The following is a 27,488-nucleotide window of genomic DNA, read 5'->3' on the forward strand; positions in this document are numbered from 1 at the left end:
TTGCTGACAAGCCTCTAAAATAGTAGTCCACTGACAGAAATGCCACATCACTGCTTGTGTAGCAGGTTTGAGAGAGGAAACCAGATAAAAACACGGGTCCAGTAGTGCAGCAACCTCTATTGCACACCGTTCTGTGGACTTTTGTTTGATATGGATCAGATACTGATGGCCTTGACCAAGCACAAAAATTGTGTTGCATTTCCATACAGTTACTCAGTCCTATGCCCCTTCTGTTTTTGCAGGGGGGGGCCTTTCCCCGTTCTCTCTTTGCTTCCCCACTGTGTACGAGCTGATGTGGGGTCAGGCCATTTGGTGACCCCTCCTTGGGTGTATTTCCCAGCCACGGCTTGACAGGGCTGTGGAAACCCAGGGCTGTTTTCTCTCTCAGCACTGTTTTTCTCTTTTGCCTGCAGCCCAGCATTAGCGGGGTGGACCTGGACAAGTTCCGTCAGATCCTGCTCAACCACTGCGATGTGAACAAGGATGGGAAAATTCAGAAATCTGAATTGGCTTTGTGTCTTGGGCTTAAAATGAACCCGTAGCCGGGAAAGTGCTCATGGTTGTGTTTCCCTCATAAGATTTGCCTGCTCCTCCTCATAGAAGTGTGTCCATGCTGCTGTGCGAGCAGGGGGGAGCTGGGGCACCGTGCCACCAGGCTGGAGAGTGGCTGCACAAAGACGTGGCAGAGTGGGATTTGCACGGAGGGCCTCCCTGCTCTGCCAGTCCCTTTCTGATGCCACCGCTTGTGGGTCCCCTTAGCAATGTCTTTACCCACCAGCACATCAGCTGCTCAGAAAAGGGGTTACTGTTCTTCTCCTGCCCCCATGAAACGCTGCCCTGCCCATCCCCTAGGCTAGAATCAAGCATCTCCTTGAAAAGTCCCATCAATGCTCTCAGAGTACAGCTAGTAGGTGTTTCTGATGGTCGCCTTATATGTGTGAAGTCATTACTTTGATGAGTGTCGTGCTTTGTCTGTGCATTTAAAAAATTGGATGGATGGCAGTGTATTTGTGCAGAAATAAAAAATGGCAGTTATAGAAATTCAGTAAGATTGTCATTTATGTGTTATGTACAGAAAGCCATCTGCCACAGGCTGGCAGACCATACATAGTAGCCATTTTATGTAAAATGAATCAAATGGCGAGAGGTTTTGTGATGCCTGTCAGCTGTGGGGTTTAAATCTGCCAGGCAATGAAACATGGTAGATCCTTCCCATGGGGAAACCACACACCTCAGGAAATAATGTCACTTCCAGGATGAAGCCACAGGGTAACATCATTTCTGGAGGAAACCTTTCATCTGACCCAAACTGAAATAACATACAAGTTTTCCATAAACTGGAAAACTGGAAGGACAGAAGCCTGGTAAAAGCCAAGGTCCTACATGTGCTTTTAAAAAAAAAATCCATAAGGGTTAGTAAATACTTGTAACCTTTACTGAATTTAAAGCTTCCCATCATTCCCAGGCCATGAGTATAATCCTGTAGCCTAATGGCAGCAGCATGATTTGTAACATGTACTTCCCTATTCCAAAGGCTTTGACTGACTATTTGGCAAGTGCCACACCTACAGTATCATGTCCAAATAATCTTTTCTTCATTTCCAAAAACTGTGGAGGAAGGTTTGTTGGCAAAACTCCTGCACATTTCAGCATTTCTGTCTCCTGCAGATGAGAGACCTCGATCGGACACGACAAGCATCTTTCTAGTGATGTTCTTTGCACAAGGCAGCACAATGAAACACTCCTCCCTTTATAGTCAGTTTTATAAAAATTAGTCAGAAATTGCCTTCAGTCAACACAAATAGAAAGCAAGATGATGATTGAATAAAGCGCTTAACCCCAGCACGGAAGTAAGGCTTTAAAGTGTGAAACTGCTTTTTATCACCCTGGCAGCACCACAAATCACAACCACAATAACAGAACTTTGCAATGGTTCAGAAAAACGATAAACAAGGAATCAGGCCTTAGCCACAGATCCCTGAGCCATCAGGGTTGCAGTTTTACTCATGGATGCTCATGTCCCTCTGAGGGAAGAGCTGTGGTCGGGAATGCAAGGTAACGGGTAGGAAGCCAGCAGAGAAAATCCATGCATCGCTGCTGATCATACAGGCTTTAACACTGTCCTGAACAACTTGCAACAAATTTAGTGGGGCACATGACCAACTACCATTTCATTGTACCTCAAATAGGATGTGACTTACCAGCCTAAATAATTGTGCCTCTGAGTATATTCTTATTTCCCTCTTTTCTTTCAGTCTTTATGCCATTCTTATTGTTATTATTATTTTCTTAAACTACAGCTTCTATTACTTGGGACACGGGAGCAATTTCTGTACTATCCCCTACAACATATGTCCGCTCATTTGTATTTTTCAGTGATGGCAGGTCCATTCTGTTTCACCTCTGTTTAATCCTATTGAAATCAGTATAACTTTTTCTCATTTATTGAAGTATAAATTCAAGAATATCCTGCCCTGCGTCACCAAAAATACAGTAACTTTTAACATAAAATGAAAACATTTTTTTTAAAAGACGTATACAACCACAGCTCTCATTTCAAGAATTATACAACACACTTTATTGAAACCTTATGCTTCTCACATACTCTACAGCCAATAGTTTTTACTCAACAGACACTGAACAGGAATGTATTTGATTCATTCAAACGTGCCACAATGCATTTTGCTTCTTTTCTAGGACTTTGTTTTTTAATACTGATTTTGCTGAAGCCTTTCTCTGCAAGTTCACTGAACTGGTTGTATTAGCTTTACATAAGTGAACAAATAGCCTTTAGTAAGTGAGTTTACAAGAGCATTTTACAAAACCTTAGCAAAAGTAATTGGGGATCGTGGATTAAAAGGTTATATAAAGAACTCGGAAGAGTGTTTATGTTGTTGGTTGGGTTCTTTTAAGTTAGTTTTGCATTCCCGTGAGGATAATTTTTGTGTCCAGAGCAGAGATTAGAGAGCAGGAAAACAGGCACGCACACTGTCTTGTTTGCAGGGACCATAGCAGAGAGCCGTATCCCAGTGGGACTACAGCCTCAGTGAGCTACAGGTCCCCCATAAGCAAAACAAAATGCCAGGAGATGCAGAGGGATTTGAGTCCGTGTTACAAAGGTCAGCAAGGCAATTATTAGCAAGCCACAGTTTTATAAACCTCTAGACTAGCCTCTAAAAGTCAATGTTATGGCAGGAGGCAGGCATTCTGAGATATCCCATGGAGAAAGACATGTTCCTTGCTTGCAGAGATTTTTTTTTTTTAACTATTATTTTCACTTCAATAATGAATGATCTATAGGGCTCTTTGGTCTCAGGCCCTGGTGATTTCATCTCGTTAAGCCGCTATAGATATATAGTTTGGCAATACATTTTGACAAAACATAGCTATTGGCCATTTTGCAAATTCAGAGTACTTTAGTGTGCGGTGTAGATTCTCTACCATACTGAAACATGAGAAACTATTTCACGTTTGAACAGTTACACATAAATACCTGTTTTGTGTTAATTATATGAAAACATTGTGCCTACAAAGCCAAAAACATTTACACAGCCTTCTGTGCTGTAAATGTATTGAAGATATATGTTCGATCGGTGCATCTTCTGCCAACAAAATTCTGTGGATGTCACATTATTTAGAACCCTGCATCTTATAACTATAACTTGAACACAGAAAGTGAATGAAAATGTTTGCCAAATCTGTTTCCCCTCAGTATGAAATGTTTGTCTCTAGAAAAACGGGACTAAGGGATTCACAGCTTTCTATTTCTTCATAGTGTGCAAATCTACTGAAATAAATTTTAACTGACTTGGATCATCATATTTAACAGGTATATTTCCAAAAGACATTTAGCTACCACAAGTGTAGCGATCAATATGCACTGTGCTTTCAAATGTGCCACTTTATGGTTGGTTTTCTTCCTTTGCTTAATTGGCAAACTGCTGGATCTGGAAATCAATGTGTGAATTTCCTCAGAGAAAAGCTGTTCCTTTGCCTCCCTTTTCACCAGCAGCTGTATGAGATCATGCTCTGCACTCCTGTCATGCTCCCTGCTCATCTTGGCCCTTCTCATTTTTGGCACTTGACATATTTTTTTCTGGATGACTTGCCATGACAACTTTGTTCAGGAGAAGCTGCCTCTGACGGCTTCAGTTGACTGTGTACAACTGATACCCATGAAAAATGAACATTTTTAGGGCTTTTAAACTCAAATCCATCCCTTGTTTAACCTCATTGGTTTCACTGGAAATGATTGTACAGAAACACAATCTTTTCTCCCATCATTCTGAAACTCAACAAGCTGCTGGCTCATCCCAAGTCATCACCACAGCGATCACTGGAGACCCCTAATTTCCTGAGCCAGCCTCACAATCCCGAATTGCTCACATGCCAGTTGTCCCTTGGCCTGTGCAATTTTTTCCCCAGAGTAATGAACCCACATTACACACCCACCTCACTCCCCAGCCTGAACACACTCCAGCATTCTCACACCACTGACACCCAAATGGGAACCAGATGAGATGTTTAGAAATAGTAACATTTACATTTCGTCAGTGTTTTATTTTCCAATTTCCAATAAAATAATTCTCTCCCTTTGTTCTCACAATATTGCTTTAAATAACATGGATGAAGCTGCTCGCACATCTTACAAAACCTGCTTTTTTATTATTATTATTTATTCCTACTGAAAGCTAAGAATTGCACATCAGCCCAAAAGAAGGGCTCAGAGCACAGGAAACCAGCACAATATTTTGATTAATCTCTTTTTCTGTTTGTGTGGCAAGAGAATAGTGTCAATATTAATGAAAACAATTGTGACTAATGCTGCCAACAAGACTATCAGAGAATCATCTGCCACATTACAATAGGAACCCATCATGAGAAACACCTTAATTACAGCGATTATCTCTTAAAATGCTTGGGTAACTCTTATATTAACCTGATTTGAAATAGAAAGTTGCTGTTATGTAGTGAGATGTTAAATGGGGCTTTGCTGTGTAATTACATGGGGTAAAGTAACGATGACAGTCATTTTTGTATGAGGGCGACACTGACTGCTAATGTAAAGCTCTCATTTTCTAGCACCTGTACTTTCAGTACTTCCACAGAGATTTGTGTCTCATTTTAAGGAACACTTGCACACAGGAAAAGGGGGAGAAAAGAGCACCAGTTATGACCGTTATAAGAGAAAATAAAGGAACCATTGGCCTAATGCCAAGGGACATCTACAGGATGCTCCCACTGGGTCCCAGAGGTAAAACTGTTTCCCTGCCCCACCTCACTTGGCTGGGAACCACTGATTTTCACCAGTTCATTTCACAGTGGCATGTCCCACTGCCTGCCTGCCTGCATAGCTCAGTCTTTACATCAGCTTCAGGCATTGCCCTTCCTCTTGGGTTTGTTCCCTCACATTTGCTGTTGTCCACAAAAAGCCACCCGGCTGCAGTGCTGGAAACTTTGCAGGGGCAATGGGAGAACCAGAGAGGATATGTGTCTGCCCAGGAAAAATTGTTGGCATGATGGTGCACACAATGCAGGCAAATGCTCAGGCTGCATCTCTGGCATCTCTTTACATGAGTTGTTTCAGGAAAAAATGAATTTGATTGGATATGATGGAGCCACCACTATTATTATTATGAGCTATTACTATTAGTCATAGAGAACAGGCATCTGCCTCAGGCTCAAAGAGACCATGGGGTCCCTGCTTTCCCTGGCATCACAGTTGCAAAGCTGAGATAGTTTCAACCTGCTCAGTCTTACCAGAGGAAGGTTTCTGTTGTGAATGATGAGAGCATATAACTGCATGTTGAAAATTAGCCATCTTTGTTTGGAAGTGTACTTTCAAGGGATATGTTAGCAATAATAGCCATAAACATTCCCAAATAAAGGAAAGCTAAAGGTGCTGGTGCCCATGTGCAGTGTGAGGAAGTATATGGGCTGCACTTTATGGTGAACCTGGTTGCCCCTTTAAGGTCCTCCTGCACCAGACCCTGTTAACAAAGCCCATGGAAGGATCTCCAGGCGTTATGGGGGAATACAGAGAATTTAAGCCGTACATTAATTTTAAATTCAGCTGCAGCCCACATCCCTGTACAGTAACGTTTGTGCCAACTCTCCATGGTTCTGCTTTGTAAAGTGATCAACACCAGAGCATAAATAGAGAAGAACGGGTCATCACTGACGGGATCTCAAGAAATCACCCTTCCTGCATTTCTCTGAGGTGGGCCATGGGCTTTAATACCGCTCTGCAGACAGAAACCGCACGAGGCTGCCCTGAGGCTGCCCTCTGTCTCTGAGCTGCTGCCAGCTGGTACAGCCTCCTTGGCTCTGATGGAGCCAGACCAGCTCAGGACAGCAGGAGATGTGGCTGTGGCTCCACTACCAGGCATATTTTAAAGCTTTTAAAACTTGGAGATTCTAAATTAAGTAGTGCGAGTGCTAGGAAGTGGCAGAATCAAGGCTTGCTCAAGTTGACAGCACAAATACCTCTCTGCCTCTGAGGGAGGCCGTTACTAGGACCATGTCTGCTCCACACCAATACAGAGCTGTAACACCCTTGTCAAGGGGTTTCTTGGAGCTGGTAAAGCTAAGGAGAACATGTTCCCATTTTTTGATTCTTTGCAAAGGCTCACATAAGAGATCGCTCCCAATGTCTCAGAGAGGAAGAAGAGACATGCACTCAGGAATCCCATTTGGGTGGCTGTTGCAACAGGTCGCTGTCATCTGTCACTTTGGCTAACATGTCTAACTTTGATGGCGCAGCCAGACACAGTTTTTATTTACCAGTTAATCCTTAGGAAACAGGTCAATTTCTCCAGCACATAAAATCCAGGAGCCAGCAGACTGCCAGGGCTTTCTGTGCCAGCAGAAGTCTCTGTTTTAGATGAGGATCCAGGTGGCAGCTGGGCAGCAGAGCCTGGGGGAACATAGCACCTGTGGTTTAGGTAAGCCCTTCTTCAGCCGGCAGCTGGAGCAAGGGCAGCCAGTTCCTGCAGCTTAGGGGAAGAGCAGCAACTTCAGACACGCTAACCAGATCATTGGGAAACCCACGAACAGACACGAAGTTCAGATCAATCCATTTTTTCAGTTCTTCCTGCAAGCACGCAATGGCTCAGACAACACACAGTGCTTGCCAAGGCACCACAATAAGGATTGTTTGCCTAAGACCTAATTAATGAGATTGTCAAAGGCAACTGTTTCCTCCTTCCTGATGAGTAAATGTGCACAGGAGCATGGGCTTGAGTCCGGGGCACTTCCTGGCCATTAAGCTGAGAGGGATCTGCCTGGGTTTGATCTAGAAGATCATAAACAAATTAAAAGATACTTCCATTTTTATCATAAGGTGTAAAATGCTAACAAGCAAGGCATATTAGAAGGACCTTAAATAATTGATACAATGACATGATGGCATCTGGAGACTTGTTCTAGAATTTCTTTAACCATCTCCATATAATACAGATATGGTATTTTTTCAGCAAGGGTTTCTTTTTACATCTAAAGAATGGAAGATCCTATGGGCTTACTACTAATGACATTCAGATAGCTGTGTTTTAAGTTTTAAAAGATAGAGATTGCCTAATTTTAGAAGTGTTTTGTAGGTGTTATTTTTTAGGTTCCAATAAATTATAATGCATGTTCTGCCTCCTCCCTGCTTGCAGACTATGAAATTTAGCATACACTTTCCCTGGCTGCCATTTCCACTCCTGCTAGTGGAATCCAGAAGTATTACTGCTAACACCTGGCATGCAATGGTTCCAGGAAACAGGCCACACAAGTTTAAACAGTTGGCTTTAAAACCTATGAATTTTTTTCCCCTTCTCTTCTCACCTCTCTTCATCTTCTCCTTGTTTTTCCTTTTTAAAAGAACCTCTGGGATTTTTTTCTATCATGCCTTCAGGGTCTGAAGCCACACCTACAAGCTTTGCTCTTCCTTGATTCACTGCTCTGGGAAAGTCAGTGGGTGGAAAGGCAAAAGGAAAGGTAACAGCATGGCAGTCCAAGCAGCAGTATATGCCATGCCATCACCAAACACACATCCTTACCTAAATTCACACCTTTAGGCACCTCTGTCAACGGCACAGCTCTCCTTCCCCTGCAATTTGGGAAATGTCTCTTCTTAGAGCTGCTGGGGTGCCGGTTAAAGTGTTACCGGGCTCCCATCAGAGCTTCAGCTCAATGGAGCAGGGAGGTGTAGAGCTTTCCAGTCCATGCTGGAGAGGAGTGTGAGGGATGGCATCAAGCACAGCCCTGAGGAATGCCTGAGGCTTTCCCCTCAGCGTCTTTCCACTGCCTCTGAGGTTGCTGGTGCCAGGGGTGTCCTCTGCTGCTACATTAAACAGAAGTTTTGCTGGTCACACTCCTAGTTTTTAAGAGACCCCATGATCCTGCTGGGTTTTTGGAGGCAGGGGCAGACACTTCTTGGGCTTAAGCAAGGGAAAACAAGTTGCTGAGGCAATTCCTGGCCACATGAGACCCCCAAATGCTGTGTGCAAGGGGCTGCAGCAGAGGAAATTCCTTGTACCTCTGGCATTTCAAAACAACCCAGGGAAAGTGTCCCAAAAGCAGCGAGTGCTTTGTGTCTCAACTGGAGGGAGTTTGGAAAGGAAGCTGCAAAATGCCTTTTCCCCAAGTACAGAGCTACCCAGGGCTGCCTGGAGAGATGCTATGGGGGCAGGTAGCTGAGTAGCCAAAAATTCCTGCCATGTGCCACACAGCTTTTCTCTAATGCGTTTTCTGTCAAGCACCTTACAGAGGAGCACCAAGCAGAGCACGACTGATGGCTCAGCAGCGCACCCACCCCAAGGGAGTGGGTAGCTCACACAAGTGGGATAATTTTATGCTTTCTTGAAATTCAGGCTTTTTCCTGCAATTCATTTTTCCATTAAAAAAATGCAACAAAAAATAATTCACAATGGATCCATTTGTCAATGCAGATTTTTGCCACTTCATTATAGGATCATAGAATCATTTAGGTTGGAAAAGACCTTTAAGATCATTGAGTCCAGCTGTAGCTTTCCATCAAAAAACCCCACCCCATTAAAATTCATCTCTAATGCCATAAAAAACACAGAGAAATGTGTATCACTTCAGCATAGGACACCTATCAAATAGGTAACAGCAATCTTCCTAAAGTGATACATTTCTGAAGGAAGCAATAGCAAAGTCCTGTAGTTTTGCAGAGAACTTTTAGTGACCACAGGCAGCAGCAAGGCAGCACTGTGGTACACAGTCCCTCTCCCCAGATTGCCCCACTGTGTTGGTGGGACATCCCTTGGCCAGGTCCACCTGGAAAGACTGACATCTGCTGCAATTTGAGTCCAAATCAGCTAGCCTTACATGAGACACCAATTATCACAACACAGGCAAAACTAGCAAGCAGCAAAAGTGCTTTACCATGGGTCAGATTCTACTGTCCATGCTGTTTCTCCATCCTCTTGAGGCCAGACCACACTGCTCCTCATCTCTGTTACATCAGGCCTTTCCACCTCCCAGCTCCTCCTTCATCCAGAGCCTCCTTTCCCCTGTGCTCCTCAGAGCCATTTAACCACTTTGCAGGAACGAGCTACAGCTGCACATCATCCATGTCAATCAACCCACTGCCTACGTAGCAAGGCCACCGCTGCATGTTATCAATGCCAATCTACCCACTGCCTTCATTCCTCTACAGATATCTCTGTGTCCAAGCGGTCACAAGCTCCTAAGTGTTTGCAGGTTCAGAGCTCCTCTGTTCTTGGGACTTTTTATCACTTCACTAGTCCTGTGTCTACATCTGGCAATGTCTCCAGTCACCTCTCAGCTGTTGCCCCAGCTGTACGATGCCTTTCTTCAGCTTTGCAAATAGACTTTCCTTTGCTTTTCCTGATCCCTTTCTACTCTGTTTAAGGAGTCTTAAATCACTCTGTGGTAACTGCCATCTCCAGGGGATTTGGGGTTCGGCCATATGGTTACACATGCTAACTGCTGCTTGCTCATGCCACCCACAACTGGCCCACAGCAGCATCACAGAAAACACAGGCTGGTTCAGGAAACAGCTTGGGAAAAGGACATCTTGCCATTTCTAGAGACTCCAGGTCTGTACAGGCTGTTTCACAAGGCAGGATATGCTGTAGGTATCTGCTCCACCTGAAATGATGATGATGATCCCTGCCAGGCACAGCATCTGTCAAGCAGGGACCATTCCCAGATGTCACAGAAATATCTCAAGTTCCAACAGTGTCAGCAAGCTGGCTGATTTATCAACACCCGCATTCACCATTTCATGCACCACAGTCAGAAGTTTCCCAGGTCGTATTCTGTCCTCAGGTCAACCCATGCAAGACCATTAATATTAAGTGAGAAGAGACTCAACCTCAAATCTGTAAGGGGCATCACAAATACAACAGCCTGGGCTTTAAACCCCCCTGCTGAGCTGTTTAAAGCCAGAAAGCAGCACAGATGGTATACCTGGCTTTAAGGAGCCCAAAGCCTGTGCAAGGTGAGACAGACAGGGGTCCTTACAGGGTGGAGACACACTAAGGAGGGTCAAGCTCCCTTCCTGTTAACCAGGTGGGCACTGCTCTACCTCAGCAGCGATGAGCAGTTTGACAAAAACACAGGAAAGCAGAAGTCCCCCAAAACACACTGTATGTGGATAGAAATGGATGTGAAAACAATGATGGATTGGTCAGTGACAAAGATGTTTTGTACCCTACTGGAAAAATAACGAAAATAAATGGCTTGTGTTAGCATCCTCTGTGTGTTCTGCTCAATAGTAATGTATTACTACATTAAAATACAGTACATGCTTGTCTTCTTCAGGAGATTGTCAACTTTTCCTTTTTTAAAAAAGTCATCTCAGTAAGAAGCAGTTTCCTACCACATTTCTTTTGAGTTTTAGTAGAGAGGGAGCCACACAGTAGCTGTCAGTTCCAAACTTCGGCAGGCTCCTCCATCTCTGTGCTTGAACCATCACCACAGCTAACTTGGTGTCCACAGAAAAATAATAGGAAGCAGCTTATTTTAACATACATAGATAGGCTTCTCAATCTCCCAGACATAAAAGACTTCTCACGAATAACTGGTGGTGAATAATTGATGCAATTAAAATATCCAGTTTTCCTATCCATGGGAGCAGATCATTCATTCTGATTGCTTCAGCACTTTCTAGGGGGATCTTTGATCAGCTTTGTAAAACTGTACATTTCCATTTTCTGCTTCAGATAAGTTTTATCACTGAGCAAAAGGCTTAAGGAATTAATTTAGCCCATAAGTCCGTGAGGCTTAGATTTCAGTCTAGGAAGAAATGGAATTTTTTTTAAATGCCAAAGCCTTCCCTTCAATGGCCATGTAAGCCTGCCATAGGTACTCACTTCAAAAAATGAGTGCACTATCAAACGTAGCGCTTGGGTGCAGAGATAATGAAGCCCATTATGGGTGCAACAGCATCATATATTTGTTCTTGTCTAGTTTCATGGTTCTATTTGAGACTTTTAGGCCCAGCTACTAAATAAGCAAGCATGTGTATGTGCATTTTTATGAAGTCTTATTACAGTAAAGGGATTTCTTTGAAAGAAAGGGAAATTAGTGACTGGTTAGCTTAAATTGCTGCATGTTTCATTTGAGAGTTATCTTAAGAGTACTCAGAGCATCCAGATCTCAATTCTGCTAATATACCTGTAAACTGCAATACTACATCCATATGAAATCATCACAATGCATAGCATTAGCTTTGAAAAATCTAATCTGGCTTCAAAAAATCATCTTCATCTGGTTTATTTGAGCCCCCAGTGCAATTTTCTGGTGTGGACTGTTTCACAGTTTTAAAATTCACTTACCACAAGCAAGTGTGAAAAGCAGACTTCAGCCAGTCATAAGCTTACAAGAGAAAAAAGAACAGAGGCCAGTGGCCAAAGCTCTTTTAAATTTCAGCCAGTACTCACGGAATTATTTTCACATCTTCATTTCTACAGAAATTTGTGCAAGGGCCAATATCAAGATGAATTATACCTCAGGGTATGCTCTGTCTCATGTATGTTGGAGCTGTTTCCTTCTTGCCAGCATAGAGTCTGTAGGTGTTGTAGCTGTACATTAAGCAATGCAACCGGTGCCCGTCCTGCATAGCTTATCCTCTCCCTCCTCCTTTCCCAAGGGAGCAATTAGATGTGTAGCCTTACAGTGTGGTGGGATTTTGTAATTGACATAAAGGAAAAAAATTGACTGCCAGGAAAAGCAGCCAGAGTTCACAGGTTAAATTAATCCTGTGGATCTCTGCAACAGATGTGAACTAATTAAAATTAACATTAAATGAACTACATTATATTTGAGGATAGACTCAAATTAAATGACTGCCCATTTCCTTCCCTTTATGTTTTCTATTGGTAATGTTGCCACTTAAAGGTCATGCTATTATTTGAAGCCTTTTCATGAGTCTTTTTTATTTCGCTGTTGCTTTTTAAATCCTGCAGTCCAGATGTGTAGCTGTCTCTGCTTGCATGGTTGAGTCCCCTAGCCTACAGACATGATCCCTCACGCAAACAAGCATTTGAAACCACAGATTAGAAAATTAAATGCAATTGCCTCATGGCACTCAAGGAAATGGCTATTTCATGCACAAATCAGAGGTTTTGCAAAGGTGAACATGTGAAGCAACATGGAAGGAGATGTGCTGAAAATACCACCTGTGGAACATACGCCCGCAGTGCCCAGGCTGGTGGGGGCAGATTCTGGGATATTTGTTCCTGGCTGGAATATATTGCTGTCCCTGCAGTGGGCTGTGCAGCTATCCCTTTATGATCTGCAATTGCAGTTAAACAGGGTATATTTAAATCACCATGTGCCATACTGAGGATTGTGGGGCTCAGAGCTTTTTGTAGCTTTGCAAACACTTTTTCTGGGTTTCTCTTTGAATACAGAAAAGCAGTGTTATTGTGCTGCATTGGGTCACCTAGAGTTACATCCATCAGAATGCAGCTTTTTCCGAGGACAATATGTCCGATCACATTTTGTAAGTATCAGCTTAAGCTTGTCTTGGTCTTTATTTCACAAGCTATGCACTTGTATGCTAGCAGAAGCCTAGGAAGATATTTATCCAACATGGCAGAGCTGGGGTGATGTATGACTGACTACAGTGCAAGCTGCCACTTGCACCTCCACCCCACGGCATGTGGCTGAATGTCTCCCAGCCAGACCCAGCAGTAGCACAAGGGTGGCATCTCGCTGGGCCTGGACTGTGCCAAGATGAGCATTTACTTCATGTCAGTCTAATATGTCAGACTTGGACCAGTGCAGGAATCCCTCTACACCACCTTCAGCTTAATTTCCCAGGACGCAACCGGTACCTTCACACCCCTCTCATTTTTAGTCTGTACTTCTCTCCTTTAAGAACAGGCAATTTGTTTCTTTTGTTTCCTATTTGTAAATGATGCTGAAGGTTAATAAAGCTGCATTTATGGCAGCTATGCTGAGCAGCCATAATGAGGGACTGTTTTTTTCGTAACTGGAAACAAAGGAGCAGTGAAAACCAGGAGACTAGTTCAGGTAATTACAGCAGGTGAGGAACTGGCTCTTAATCATAAGGCTTTCATTGCTCTCATCCCACCTTGTATGAACACTGGGAGCCAGTGTTAAACTGCCAGAAGAGCTTGTGAACAATTAGCCAGGTTAACTCTTTTCACTTCTTTCCCCACTCTCCACAAAGCTCTTTTCCAGGGCACTCCCAGGTGACCCTTGCCTGGCAGGGAGATGCATGAAGGCTCGCAGGGGCTGCAGGCAGTGGGGAAGCAACCGGGCACAGCAGCAGCATTAGTGTCACATCCCCAGCTCGGAGGCTGCTCAGCTGCTATTTGGCTCAACAAAAGTAAAAAACCTTTTTATCTTGCTGGCCAGAGATGACAGCTCAGTGGCACAAGCTTTAAGCTCTTTTCTGGACTGGAGTGTTTGGTCAATGCTACAAATGCCGTGTTAATACCTTCCAGTTGCTTATAGCTGATTGAACTTGGAGTAAATATTTTACAGAAGACACTTGATCATCACTGTAAGCAAGCTCCTAATTTGTAGTCTAGGAGTGTATGTGGAAAAGCCACAACAGAGGCTCTTAAAGGCTAATGATAACCAGTAATGAGATGTGCTTTACTCCTATCCTGGCATCAAAATAAATCATGCACTCCAGAATTTTTCCCAGTTTCTTACCTATCTTACTTAGCCTGTTTTGCTAAAACAGATTAACACTTCTGCTCGTGTTTGTATGAGGACAGAGCCATAATCTGCAGGTTTACCAGATGTTCTTGGCTCAGGAACACTTTCCAGTGGGTGCAGTTTGGGCTGAGAGTGCCTGCCTCTGACTTTTGAAGACCCATGTACGAAGGAGGCATTAAAGCCAGTAACACCTGGTATGTGCAATAGGGCTTCACAAACAGGAATCCAAAATTCGGTTGTAACTTGAATTAGACAACCCCAAAATTCTGGGGGCAACTTACAGCAGTCACACATTGCTGCATATAGGGGCTGTGTATATGCAAATATGTTAACACACGTGCCCAGATTAAATGCCAGAATTTCTGTATAGTATCTAAGCATGTGCATATTTATTTTATTTTGTGGTTACATGTACTCTTCAGTCAAACAAAAACCGAGAGGGATGTCTCATTGGGGCAACCATGGTGGAAGCATGCACACGATGCCAGAGACACAGTAAAATTATCCTCTAGGCAATTCAGGTCTTCTGGAGGTTTGCTTTACACTGTAATTTAGCATTTCTGGTGTAAGCAATTCAGTCAGACCAACATTTAATTTCAGTGGTTTGGAACCGTGGCACCACTGTGGAGCTGGGAATAGCTGGCTGCCACCATGTCTGGTCCAGCCCGCTCCAGCAGCCAACTTTTGCTGTCGGCAGGGGATAGAGGCTCCAACATTGCTTCTCCCCAGCTGCAAGACTAGGCAGCATGCATCTGCAGGCCACGTGGCCAGGGAGCTCCGCAGCACTGCCGGGTAGAAACCCTGAGTAAACAGGATGCCGGGCATTAACAACACCTTTCGGACCAACCAATTGTTAAAGCTATCCTACATAGTTATTACTGCACAGGTGGTAAGTATTAGTAGCAAGCGATTATTAAATTAGGCTTGAAAACCTTGTTGTACCAGCTCCTGAATCAATACACCCAGAGAAAGATGTCCCTGCCCCAAGTTCTTACAGCCTTGTTTGGTGGCTGCTCCCAGGGTGTGGCCAGAAAAAACACAAAATATGTTTTGAGCTTCAGGGGAAATTCTGCAATAAGCACTTGCAAATCTCACATAACCCTCAGCCACTGGGTACCATGACTCACAAAGGTAAGCTGGCAGAGGGGAAGTTTGCAAAAAGCCTTGTGAACAAATTTTGGAAAAGCATCCCACCTTATAACAGACTTACAACAACGCAGTGATTCCAAAGCCCCAGGCGAGTGGCTCTAGTGCTGGCATGACTGGCAGCAGAGCGCTCCAGCACCGTGCACAGCAAGGTTTTCCGAACCAGGGGAACCTCAGGGGAGCCAAGAGAGGCGCCGGGAGCCGCCGCTCGTGCCACAGCAGCTGGCAGGACCTGGGCAGGGCCAGGAGCAATGGCAGCCAAGCCCCCCCACATATAAAAGACGCCTGTAGGGAGTGCAAGCGACCAGGCCGCAGTGCTGGCAGCTTGAACGTAAGGATGTGCAGGAAGGGCATGCAGAAACGGCACTGAAGTCCTTCCAGCTTGACCAGGGAGCAATGTTATCCACCAGCAGGAAGCCATGGCCTCTCTGAGCTCTGCACCCACCCAGGCAGAGCCGCAGTGGGAACACGCTGCCACCCAGGTGCCGGGCTGCCAGCCGTGCCCTGCTCTTGTGCCAAAGTCTGCCCTCCAGAAGTCCAAGGTAGCGGTTCTGCTGAACCCCCTCCTTACTACTCTGAGAATCAAAAACTCTATCATCTCACTATCACTATGCCCAAGATGGCCTCCAACTATTAATCACCCACAGGTCCTTCTCTGTTCACAAACAGCAGGTCCAGCAAAGGCGCCTTCCCTGGCTGGTTCATGCACCCCCTGTGCTCAGCACTGGTGAGGCCCCACCTCAAATCCCGTGTTCAGTTCTGGGCCCCTCACTGCAGGAGGGACATTGGGGTGCTGGAGCGTGTCCAGAGAAGGGCAGCGAAGCTGGTGAAGGGTCTGGAGCACAAGTCTGATGAGGAGCGGCTGGGGGAACTGGGGTTGTTCAGCCTGGAGAAAGGGACACTCAGGGGGGACCTTATTGCTCTCTACAGCTGCCTGAAAGGAGGGTGTAGGCAGGTGGGGGTTGGTCTCTTCCCCCAAGTAACAAGTGTCAGGACAAGAGGAAATGGGCTCACATTGCACCCAGGGAGGTTTAGTTTGGATATCAGGAAAAATCTCTTCAACAAAAGGGTTGTCAGGCATTGGAAGAGGCTGCCCAGGAAAGTGGTTGAGTCACCATCCCTGGAGGTATTTAACATAGACATAGATGTGATGCTTAGGGACATGTCTTAGTGGTGGACTTGGCAGTGCTAGGTTAACGGTTGGACTTGATGATCTTAGAGGCCTTTTTTAACCTGAACAATATTGTGATTCTATAAAAAGCAACCTGACATGAACAATTTCATCTCAACTCTAGACTCCTGCTTGCTCCCTGCAACCAGCAGATTGCTGAGCCTACCTCCATTGCTATCCCTGGAGAGGGACAAGCACATTCAATATTTTGAAAGTGTGTAACGCATTAAGTAGCTGCAAAATATAGTGAGACTAGGTGATGACAGATAGATGAAAAGCACCCTTTCACTGTGTTTATCCTGATCAGAATTGTTTCTGTGCAGTTGCAGGGTGGATTAAGGACAGGGTTTGGATAACATAGCATCATGGTCCCAGGGGACTACTTGTTCAAAGTTATCTTCATATAATCATTATAGTGTACAGTGTAAAACAAGAAAAGGATTTCAATCCATCTGTCTGGATACATTTTCTCATCATGGAATTCACCCCTAAAATTTCCAAACAAAATAATTATGCCAGCACCACTGGGATAGACAGCAGCTTTTTCTCAGGCTATCATTAAGGACTATTGACAAGCTAAGAGGGACTAAACCATCTTGCATAATGGCTTAGTGTGGCACATGTAAGGGCTCAGAAAGTCAGCCTGAGGGGGTAACCCCAGCTAGGATTTATTTTGAGGGGCTGGAGTGGTCTGCACTGTATTTAGGCTCCTGAGCTGCTGGCCCTTGGCAGAGCAGGTCACCCTTTCCTTTTGGGGTCAGCATCTCCTTCTTTTCTGAGTCCTGCGTTTGAAGTGAAGATCATAAGAAGGCAAGTCCTCTTGAGATGTGTGTTTATTGGCCAGCTGTGAAAATCCACCTGAGCAGAAGCAAACCAGACACATGGGATCTCAGTATGAATCCTGGAAAGACGTTGTTGTGAGGTCATTTTGCAGGCCTGCTTGGTCAGAAAACCCATTTACCCTCTGCTCTGAAGAAACACTTGTATCCAGCTTGTTCCCTTAAAGCTTTGCCTTAGTTTATGAAATCTACTATATTGTTTTGCCTGGGATCATTTGTCCATAAAACATCAACATCATTATTGTCAAAGTAATGGCATTTAAAAGGTATTACCCCAAGGATGCCAAATTAGATAGGGGTCACTGCCGTGCCGGGCACTGTACATGTGCAGAGATAGATGCCTTGCTGGGAGGATTTCAGACTCTTTTTCTCTTCACCTCTTCCTACCAGACGCTTGTTGAAGACTGACGACGACTGTGGTAGGTACTGTCAGCATCTGGCTGACCATGGAGAGGGTGAGGAAATTGTGTGCAGCTGTGAGGAAGTAGAAACTCCCTTGCAGCCATGTAGGGCTCATCACACATTGCTTTAAAAATTCAACCTCAGCCCAACCAGAGCTACAGACAGGAAGGTCAAGTAAACGTGTTTCAAGGGAGCAACTAAAACATCACAGAGAGCCTTGTCTGCTGAGGTGAGAAGACAGTCCCAGAGTGAAGTGCTTAAGCTGTGACAGCACCTGTCACAGATCCTTTTGCACAGTATTACGGAAGACTATTATTCCTGAATTGGCAAGAAGAGGTGATGAGGACATTGGCAGGCCTAATTTCTACAGTGTCCACAGACTGGTCTATTAACTGTTAGTGATGGTAGGGCTGGTGGAAACAAATTGACCTGCTTGCTTCACCTCACACTGTGATGATCTTTCTCTGACATAAAGGCATACCCACTGCAGCATACAAAAGCCAAAATATGAAATCTCTCCCACTTCATCTGAGCCCTCCCTGTGCTAAGAGGCTTCCAAAGGTCACAGATTCACCCCTGACTTTGAATAGCCTTTGACTGCTATTAATCTTTATAGGGTAATAGTGGGGGGAACTCCTCACTGGTCACACACAACTGTGAAGTTAAATCCCTGCAAAGGGGTGCCTGGACAAACAGCTATGACACTTCACCTCCTGCAGAGACCATATAGGGGCAAGGAGACAGCTGGGGAGACAAAATTGTTCTACTTCAGAATGGCCCCCAAAGGATGCCCTGGGTCAAAGTACTCTGTGGCAGGTGAGTAAGTGACCCTGAAGGGCCAAAGTTTAGTTGACAAAATTTGTTTCATGTCTTCAGAAAAGCTGCACTGATCAGAAAGCTCAGGATTAACATGCGTTAAATGTTAACAAAAATTACCATTTTTTCACTTAACAGTGATCACTTGTCCTAAGCCAGACTTTTAGACAGTGTGAGCTAGTCTTTTGTAATATTTGGTGATATTAGTACCCTATGTTAAATCTCAGGTTGTGGTAAAGCCATAAAATAATTTATTGCCCATTCCCATTCTGTTATTTTTAATTAATGTGAGGATTCACAAATGTACCTTTTCTACATTCTTAGAGGAGCTGAGGTGCTCTTGCTGTTGTGTGGAGTTAGCTGAAAAGATCATCTCAAGTTTTCAGTTACTCACATCTCTGAGTTAATAATATACGCTGTAAAACTGCCCTGCCATCAGTAACATATTTAGATGCACAGAAGTAGGGGCGAAGGCATATGGGGAAATTCAGGCTCCTACAAAGTCCTTGGACATTGCCATTCACAAGAAGGGCGATATCCAGGCTTCCTGCGAGAAGCGTCTCACCCTGATGTCCCAGCTCTGGCAACTAAAGTCAAGGCAGTGATAAGCTGCTCAGACCATCTGCTCTCAAATTGCCAGGCCAAGGCTATCCACAGTGTTCATAGCAAAAAGTTGGTATCCCCATAAGATGAAAGAAAACCTGTAATAGGAGGTCTCCATACTTGTCCATAGCCTTGCTCCTAGAGTGCACTGTTGAACATGGACTTGTGTAGGGCAGGGCACCAGTTCCCTAGGCCCTGTACATTCACTTAGCCATGAATTCACAGAAAAGGCTAACAAAGCTTTTCTAACTACAAACTCCAGCTATCCAGGACAAACATTATCCAGTTACAGTGTCACAGATTTACTGTGCTAGTTCAGTTAGCTGAGTCCTCTCAAGGCAGAGCAACAAGAATGGCATTTAAAGGACACAGTTTGCCTTCAGAGCTATTGAGATGCTTCGTTGCTGGGTAGCCGTCAAGTACAGCACACACGGCAAAACTCAGCAAACCAGGAAAGTTCATTGCAGTGACTGAGGCAGATGTGTGTGAGGCCTTTGCTTTCCTGGGGCTGTTTGCCCTGGCACCTGAGCAGTGTATCCTTGCTGCTACGCTTGCTGTGTAACTTCGTTACTCAGGTTCAGTGTCTGTCTCTGGTCCATGTGAGCTCCCTCTGGTAGCATTAACACACCTTGTATGTAAATTATTTGCTTACTTTTAATGAGGCATACTGATATATGCTAACGTTGTGAACATAATGCCAATATGAATGTTCAACTAACTCACTTAAGTGAGATTAACTAGGGACTGTTGGGTGAAGAAACTTCGGTGTCCCTTATAAAGGCAAAGATTTTAAACCAGATGTGAGTGTTAAAGACAGTAACAACCTGGGCTTGCTTGAGCTGGTCAGCACTGCTGCTTGGAAAGGCAGCCCAGTCTCGAGGTGCTCCTGGGAAGGAGAGCAGCCTGGAGCATGCCACTTCCCAAGGAGCCCCTCGTGAGGCTGCAAACACCATGCGGGGATATCAGTTGAACATTGCTGGCCTAGAAGTCACTAAACCTCTTCATTTGATTTCTTGTCTGTAACCTAAAGATAAGGCTCTTGCTGTTACAAAAGCATAGAGGATGTGTAGTAAGGCTTCCAGTGGCACACAGACAATGCAGTTTTGCTTAGTATATAAGACTGAGGTTGACTGAACTCAGCCTTTGCCAGCCAGTATCTTAGCCTAGGGGTGTCCCTTAATCATGCCTTGGATGCCATAGTCTAAATGCTGACCGCACTATATTTGGGCTATTTGATTCTCATGTTGTATATACTGAAAACAAGGCATTTCAAACTGCAAAGCACACCTGATGTAAATAAGAAAATATAGTCACTGTGTCAGGGAACAGCTGAACAATCTGCAGTGCAACAGGAGCATTTGGAGACCAGAGTAAACCCAGCTATAAGAGCTAGCACATGCCATGCACAAGGAGCCATTCACAGGGTCTTCTGCACCTGAGGGACAGGAAAAAGATCCATAGAAGGAATGAATGGTTATAGATAAGAGCTTTTTTTTTAGGAAAGCAAGGCTTCTACGGGCCTGCTAGGGATGAAGTTCAAAATGGGTTAATTGGATAACATGGAACTCTCAAGGAGTTCAGCGATTAGCCATCAGAACAGGTCTAGATGCAGCCGCTGGTGATTACAGGCTAATGACCCCAAAGCCACAGGAGGCCATCAGGTGTCCCCAGCTATTTCACATGAAAAATGTAGGCAGCAATAGCAGCCATCTTTTCCTGAAGGTTTGATTAGATAGAAAAGCTTGTAGGAATGCCTCTTCTGATTATTCTTTTCTACTCTTGATTTACTGTCATCAGGAGAGCAACAGTTCTCCTAGGTTAAAGCAAAAGTAACCCTGCTCTGCTGTCTTGTGAAAAAATTTCCTGTCTTTAAAAGTCTCTTAAGGTTTGGTGAAAGCACTGAACAGCTGGAAAGCATGTTGACTGTCTCCTTGAGATTTTTTGCAGTTACTCTTTATTATCTGGCATCTCTTTAGCATTACACGTGTTCATTGCAAGGCTGAGAAAAATAATTTTGTTGCAGACCTTTTCCCTTTCCTTGGCTATATATATCCTTCACTAACTCATCTTTCTTCCAGAATACTGACCGGCACCATCTAATTGAGTAAATAGTAGGTATTTGAAAGAAGGGAGGTTTATACCACACATTATATGCTTCTATCATCTTTTGTACTTCTCCTACACTGTGTAGTAGGGTATTTTATGGAAACATTAGGCCACAGTTTTAGAACAGGAAAGTTCTTTGAAAAATTCAATTTGCAAATGGTTGAGGTAGCTTATACAGATTTTGCAAATCTTCAAATTTCAAACAGTGGAAGTATCCCTAAAAAAAGTGGATCTATTTGATTATTAATATTTTTTTTAATGTGTAAGTTTCCAAATGGTCCTTCTTTTAGGTTGTTTATATTGGAAAAACATTTTGATGAGCCAGTGCTGGTGGGAATTCTTTCTACCCTTATATACTGTGCCCCTTGCAGAGACTGGGAGAAAAGCAGGCAGTAGAAAAGGAGAATCTAGAGGACATAATAAACCTAGATTACAATAAAAGAACTAACAGGACCAATGCACAATGGCCTCTGCATCTGAGAGACAGGAAAGTGATCCGAAAGGAAAAAAATTAATTTCACTTATTGGATGGAGAATGTCTTCATTTTATCAATATTCTCTTGTTTGTGCAGATGTCTTCATGCTAATTAACCTGTCAAAAGTCTTGCTGTGCAGGATGAGTAGAAATGTAGTCAATCCCGTCTAGAAAAATCACGGTGATCTTTATCGCTTTCCCAGTTAATTCTGTGCTGATAATGGCTTGAGTCTCACTCACAAAAGCTTTATCTCGTATTGAACCATTGCTCAATTCTGCCGGCCTTCCCTGGAAGACTAACACAAATTATTCCTTCGAAGTAGAAAAACCTGTTGCTTGCTTTAAGGTCTAAGTTCTGCAAACATGTAAGCTTGTATTTAACTGTGCTCTGTTTTCCCATCCCATTGATGTCATAAGGACTGTTCAGACAGGGAAAATGAAGTATTTATTTGCACTGTAGCATTACAAAAGTTTTGCCCTTGCTTTTGCTATCAGTTCTGGCTCTCCAGAGAGCCTGTGAAGGCAGGAGACTGTCCAAGCATAGGTGAGCCACGAAATAAGCTTTTTGAACAGTTAAGGGAAAGTCCAACTGTGCATCCACAGCCTCTGCTTCCAAATGATGCTTTTAACAGTGTAGTTAGAGCTGTTTCAAAAAGCAAAAGTTTTCTTTGCAAGAGGAAGGATTTGTGGCAGAAAGATTAAATCACTCATCAAAGAGGCAGGAGCAAGCTCAGTTATGGGAGGTTTTCATTCCTTCTTTACTACTGGGGCACAACTGCTGCAGGAGGCAAACACTTTCATGCCGGCTGCTGATGAGAGAAGGTCAAAGCCTTTGGTTCCAGAGGGAAGGCTCCCAGGCACACTGCCTGCAGCATAACAGGGAGGCAAAGGCTGGTTGCTTCTGGCATGATTTATTTGATATAACAGAAACTTAGCTGGAAAACAGGACAGTGTTAATACAAGTGGGGGGAAAATAGAAAGACGTGGAGGCAGTCGACCATCGGGGTATCCTTGAACATATCTGAAAGTGGATCATGATGGAGCTGACTTGGTTAGTCTCAGGCGTATCGACAGACTGCTGGAAGGTGAGGTCTAGAGATAAACCTGGAATCGGCTTTAACTCCTCTAGAGAGGCTGGTGTCCCTTAATTTTGAGGGCCTCTCGTTTTTGTCTTTTGTTAGTTGTTCTGCTAAGTCAGGTAACACCGTGGGCTTCTCTCACTTGGAGGTTTTAGTTTTTCATTCAGCATGAGTCTCCCTGGAGCAGAAGTCTTCCTCTTCGGGACAAGAGGGCTGAGTTGCTGCTCTTCTCTCCATAAGTGACCGCAAATGCTCAGGCCAGGCAAGCGCATGCGGTGCTTTGTGTTGGGGCAGGGAGTGGGTGTAATGGGCTGCGTGAAGAGCTGAGAGCTGCCTGCCCTTGCCTGGGAGCCAGAGCCAACCTGCAGGCTGTGAGCCTGCAACCTGTGCTCTCTTGGTGAGGGTCAGGGGAAGGTGCAGAGAGGTGTCTGGTGACAGGAAGACATGAAACGCTAAAAGCCAGGGAGGCTTTGCTCCCCTTGCTCAGCAAGGGACATGTAATGCCAGCTTCATCAGACTGCCAAAAAGGACGGTGTTGGCTTGCTCTCCAGGTGGTGATCAGGCCAGGGCTGCCCAAAACAAGGGCATCTCATCCTTGGTGTGGGCACACAGTGCCACACACCAAGCTCCTTCCAGGCTGCGTCTTTTGCCCATGCAGACAGAGAAACTTCTAGGCATCAGGAGCCTCTTTCCCTGGAGGATCTGGCTTTTGTAGAGCCCCAAAAGCATCACTAGCCAACCATGGGAGCTATTCCTGCTGAGCTTGGTCACCTGTCAGCCTCATCAGAAACGACTACACTCAGGACTGGGCAGATGCCAACAGTATAGCTGTGAATACAGTATGATGGGCATGCCCTGAACGTACCTTTACGTGTCAGACGTAAGGATCCTTTACAAAGTGATACAAAACTCATAAACAAATTTAGACCCCAACATAACCTATCTTAATAAATTTGTAGTCATTAAAAAAGAAACTGGTCCATGGTTTTAGCTTTTCTTAAAAATAAGTTACAGTAGGTTTGTCATAAACACATTTACAAAAAAGCGACTTTTGTTTAAAATACTCTATGGAAATGCAAGTTACTTAAACATCGTTCTAGGCCACAGACAGTTTAGGAAGCTCTCCCTGCCCCTTCCTGAGCAAAAACTGAATTGGCAGGTACAGCAGCAAGTTGTTTTCTGAGCTTTTGGGACAATATTGCCTGGCAGAACCAGGCTTTACATTTTTAACTTCATCATTTGCAATAGCTGGTCATTCGTGTCATTATAAGAGAAGCAGCGTACTACAAAGCCAGACCTGGAATATCTTGTACTTAACCTGCACTGGTGGAAAAGACCCTGAACTGGACACAATGGTAGAGAGCTGGACCTGTGAGTGCAAAAAAGAAGTCCTTCTACTCTGTTCATCCTCTCTCCACAGACCTGTTGTGCTGCATCTTCCAGAGGTGTGGCTGCACCGTGCCAACATGCAAGTGTAGTACCAGGAGACAGCCTCACACCAACTTTGGCGTGATGCTAAAGGGGAAGACTTCGGTGAAAACAAAAAGCATGGGCTTGGAGATATTGCATGTTGCCCACACTCCCCTTCCCCTCACCAGTGCATGTGCACTCGCGGAGCTCCCCACCACTGGAGAAGGACCTGCTGCTGAGCTCCAAGTAGGACAAGTGCATGGTCCATCCTCAGAAACAATTACTGCAGCAATTCAGCTTGCTTTAACCTCTTTAATCCTCTCCTCAGCTACCTTTTGGAACCACAGAGAACAAAGCACCTTTTATTTTTGTTAGAGGTTGATGAGGAATGTTGTCTTAACTACAAACCTCTACCCCAGAGGGATACAGATTACCTTTCCAACCCCACTTTGGCATGGAGGAATTGACCCCTGTATAGGAACCATATTCAGCTGTATTGCCTTCTGTTTCCTGCTTGCCTTTTAAGCTGAAGAATACATAGATACAGATGTTCATTAAAAAAAAAAACAAACAAACAACAAAAAACAACAAAACAACAACACAAGACAACTGGTTGTGTAAATGTTATTGAATATCTATATTTGATAATTTTCCTGTGGCTAGATATTTTCTCTCATTTCCTTCAATACTCCATTCAATTATTTACATGCTACAAGTAAGTCTATCTATCAGCATGGTACCCGTTCATATGGATTATGTTTTAAATTACTTATTCATCGTGGGTGCAGCTTGCTTGAAAAACAGTCCCATTAAATTGCTTTTGGACAGCAGATGTTGAGACAGTACTCTCCAGTACTCAGTTTCAGCTTGAGTATACTGTGAACAGGGTCACTGTCCCTCAAAAATCGTATTTAGGAAGTTGAAGGCTGCCTAAGGCTTTTTTATATGTGTTGTTGGGCAATTTGGTTCTCTGCATTGACTGTGAGATTCAAGACAAGGTGGAGCGCTGTGGTACCTGAGCCTGGGATCTACTCTGAAGGGCAGGAGGCCGAGGAGGGTTTGCAGACGTTGGATCTGGGTTTCTACATTGACATGCCTGTAACAGTTTAAAGTGCAATGCAGATGTCTTTTTATAGAGTTTAAAAAAAAAACGCAGATTGACCTAATAAGAAAATCCTAATTTTGAAATAAAATTAAATTAGTCCAAATGTTCCATGTACTAAATCAGTTGAAAGGGAAATAAGGCTCTAAGTTTACCTTTCTGTTTATTATAAGACCGCATGCAAAGATGAGTGACAAGCAAGAGCCTCACGCTGAGGGTTCAATAAACCAAGGCTTTGTGTGTCTTATCATGTTCAATTAAGGCCTGAAAAACTTGTGGCTAACAACACTTGTCATGGCTGTGTTCGTTTATAATTAGCATATCAATCCTTTCTGCTTAGCTAGCTGTCAGTATGAAAGTCTGTAACTGTCCAAAACACAGGTTTTTGGATGCTGTTGGCTGTTCAGTATTTTATGCCCCTGCTGAAAGAAGAGGTGCCCTCCCTGGCATTCTTCATAAGTATTTCTGACTCTTCTCACCTCTGCTATTGTGTCTGGCTTGTACAGGGTTTGATTATTCATTTCTGAAGGCAATTTTAAAACATCTGGAAGTAATTACCTTGCTTTCAGGTTAGTTTGTGTGTTGTTTTTTTTTTATACCAGACTCTTTTTTTCACTTCAGTCAATTCCATTCAGGCACTGGGGACTCCAAAGCACCCCTTTCTACATATACCCCAGCATGTGTGAAATAAAACATCAAACTGCTTGCTGCCATAGGGCAGGTTTTATTTCAGCTTAAGCCTTAACTGATTGTTCTCAGGCCTAATCCTGTCTCCCCTGTGGCCTCCTGTACAGGCAGTATTGGCCAAGGCAGGCTGTGAAATCCTGGTGGGCCTCCATGCACTTGTTCAACAAGACCCATGGGTCCTGAATCAAAAAGGATTGCATTAATTCACTCTTTTCTTCAGACCTCCTGGTGAGTAGGTGGCTCTGGGGCTTCTGTGGGGACGTCTCCCAGCAGTCTGCAACTACAACCCCCTGCCCCAGTGTGACATCTCCCATTGAATCAATAAGGAGGTCTCTTCAGCCACATCTATGCAGATTCACCCATAGCTTCTCTCCTGGTTTCCAAAGCTAGTGCTAATAATGGCCAGGGGAAAAAATGCCACCAGCTGCTCTTACCCTTGGAGAACCGGCTACTCCAAGCCCATTGTCTGGGGCTCCTGGGTACCACCACAGCATAGCCAATGCAAGGTCCCATGCTTCTTAAGAGTTTCAGATAGATGAAAGTGGAAGGCATGCCACTGCTTCCCATTGAGAGGAAGTTTCTGAAGGCACCACGTGCTTTGGCTTGTATCCTACTACAAGAGTGCTTGTAGCCCTTCTCACATGACTTCTTGTCCTTGGCTGCTTGATTTGTCAGATGTCCTTTTGTGTGAGCCCAGCCTGGCCAGCGTATCCTGCTTGCAAAATCTTTGCTCTTGCATGACTCCTTGTGCACCAGGGCTGGCATGGAAAGGTAACAGCATGTTGTGTTGGAGCCCCAAATGCTCTAGGGAGCATTTTTGACACCTGTATGTGTCTTCAGTAACTACTCCTGTTCTTATTGTACTTCCTATGTTTTTATTTTTATATTAACTGTTACTTAAAACATCCAATACAAATTATTAAATAATGCAGGAAATTTACATAAAATTGCTGTATTGGTGGAGCAAGTAATTTCTTCTTATTGAACAGACTAGGCTACAGAAAGAGTATTTTCATTCAAAAGTTTGTGAGCACTTCTGAATTTCAACCATATAAATAGCAGAAAGGGAATAATGTACAATACACAACTCATTGTCCAAGAAAGTCGCTTCTGTTTGAAAAAATATCTGATGCTGCATAGTGTGGGATTCTTAGTTTTTCTACTAATCTAATGCAACGGGGCTTTTTCCTCTTATTAAAATTTTTGGAAGGTTGTAAAATATACTTATTCTGACTCATGGAAAAAGGAATCTCAGAGCATCATGTCTTTACATATATGTGCATATGTACACACACTCATATACCCAATAAGTGCATATGTTGTAACACACACGTATATATTTCGATATAATTCTACATGCAAAACCACAAGAAAAAAACTCTGTTCTCCTTGTCAGCTCTTTGTGTCTTTGACATATGTTTCTAATAAAGCAGAACGGTGCAAAGGGTTAAACACTAGTTCTGTTGGAGTCAGTGTAGCT

At 44.0% G+C, this 27,488-nt stretch overlaps 1 protein-coding gene across 1 annotated transcript in view; it reads left to right on the plus strand.

Moving 5' to 3' along the window:
* CARMIL1 (capping protein regulator and myosin 1 linker 1) overlaps positions 1-26,522 on the plus strand; it is a 269,902-nt gene extending 243,380 nt beyond the window's left edge. The window contains exon 46 of the mRNA XM_080378536.1: positions 414-26,522. Within this exon, the coding sequence (XP_080234662.1) occupies positions 414-542 (129 nt within the window). The 3' untranslated portion in view covers positions 543-26,522. The remainder of the gene's footprint in view (positions 1-413) is intronic.
* Positions 26,523-27,488: the final 966 nt, after the last annotated feature.

The sequence above is a fragment of the Falco punctatus genome (genome assembly GCF_963210335.1).
Source record: "Falco punctatus genome assembly, chromosome: 3".
NCBI lineage: Eukaryota > Metazoa > Chordata > Aves > Falconiformes > Falconidae > Falco > Falco punctatus.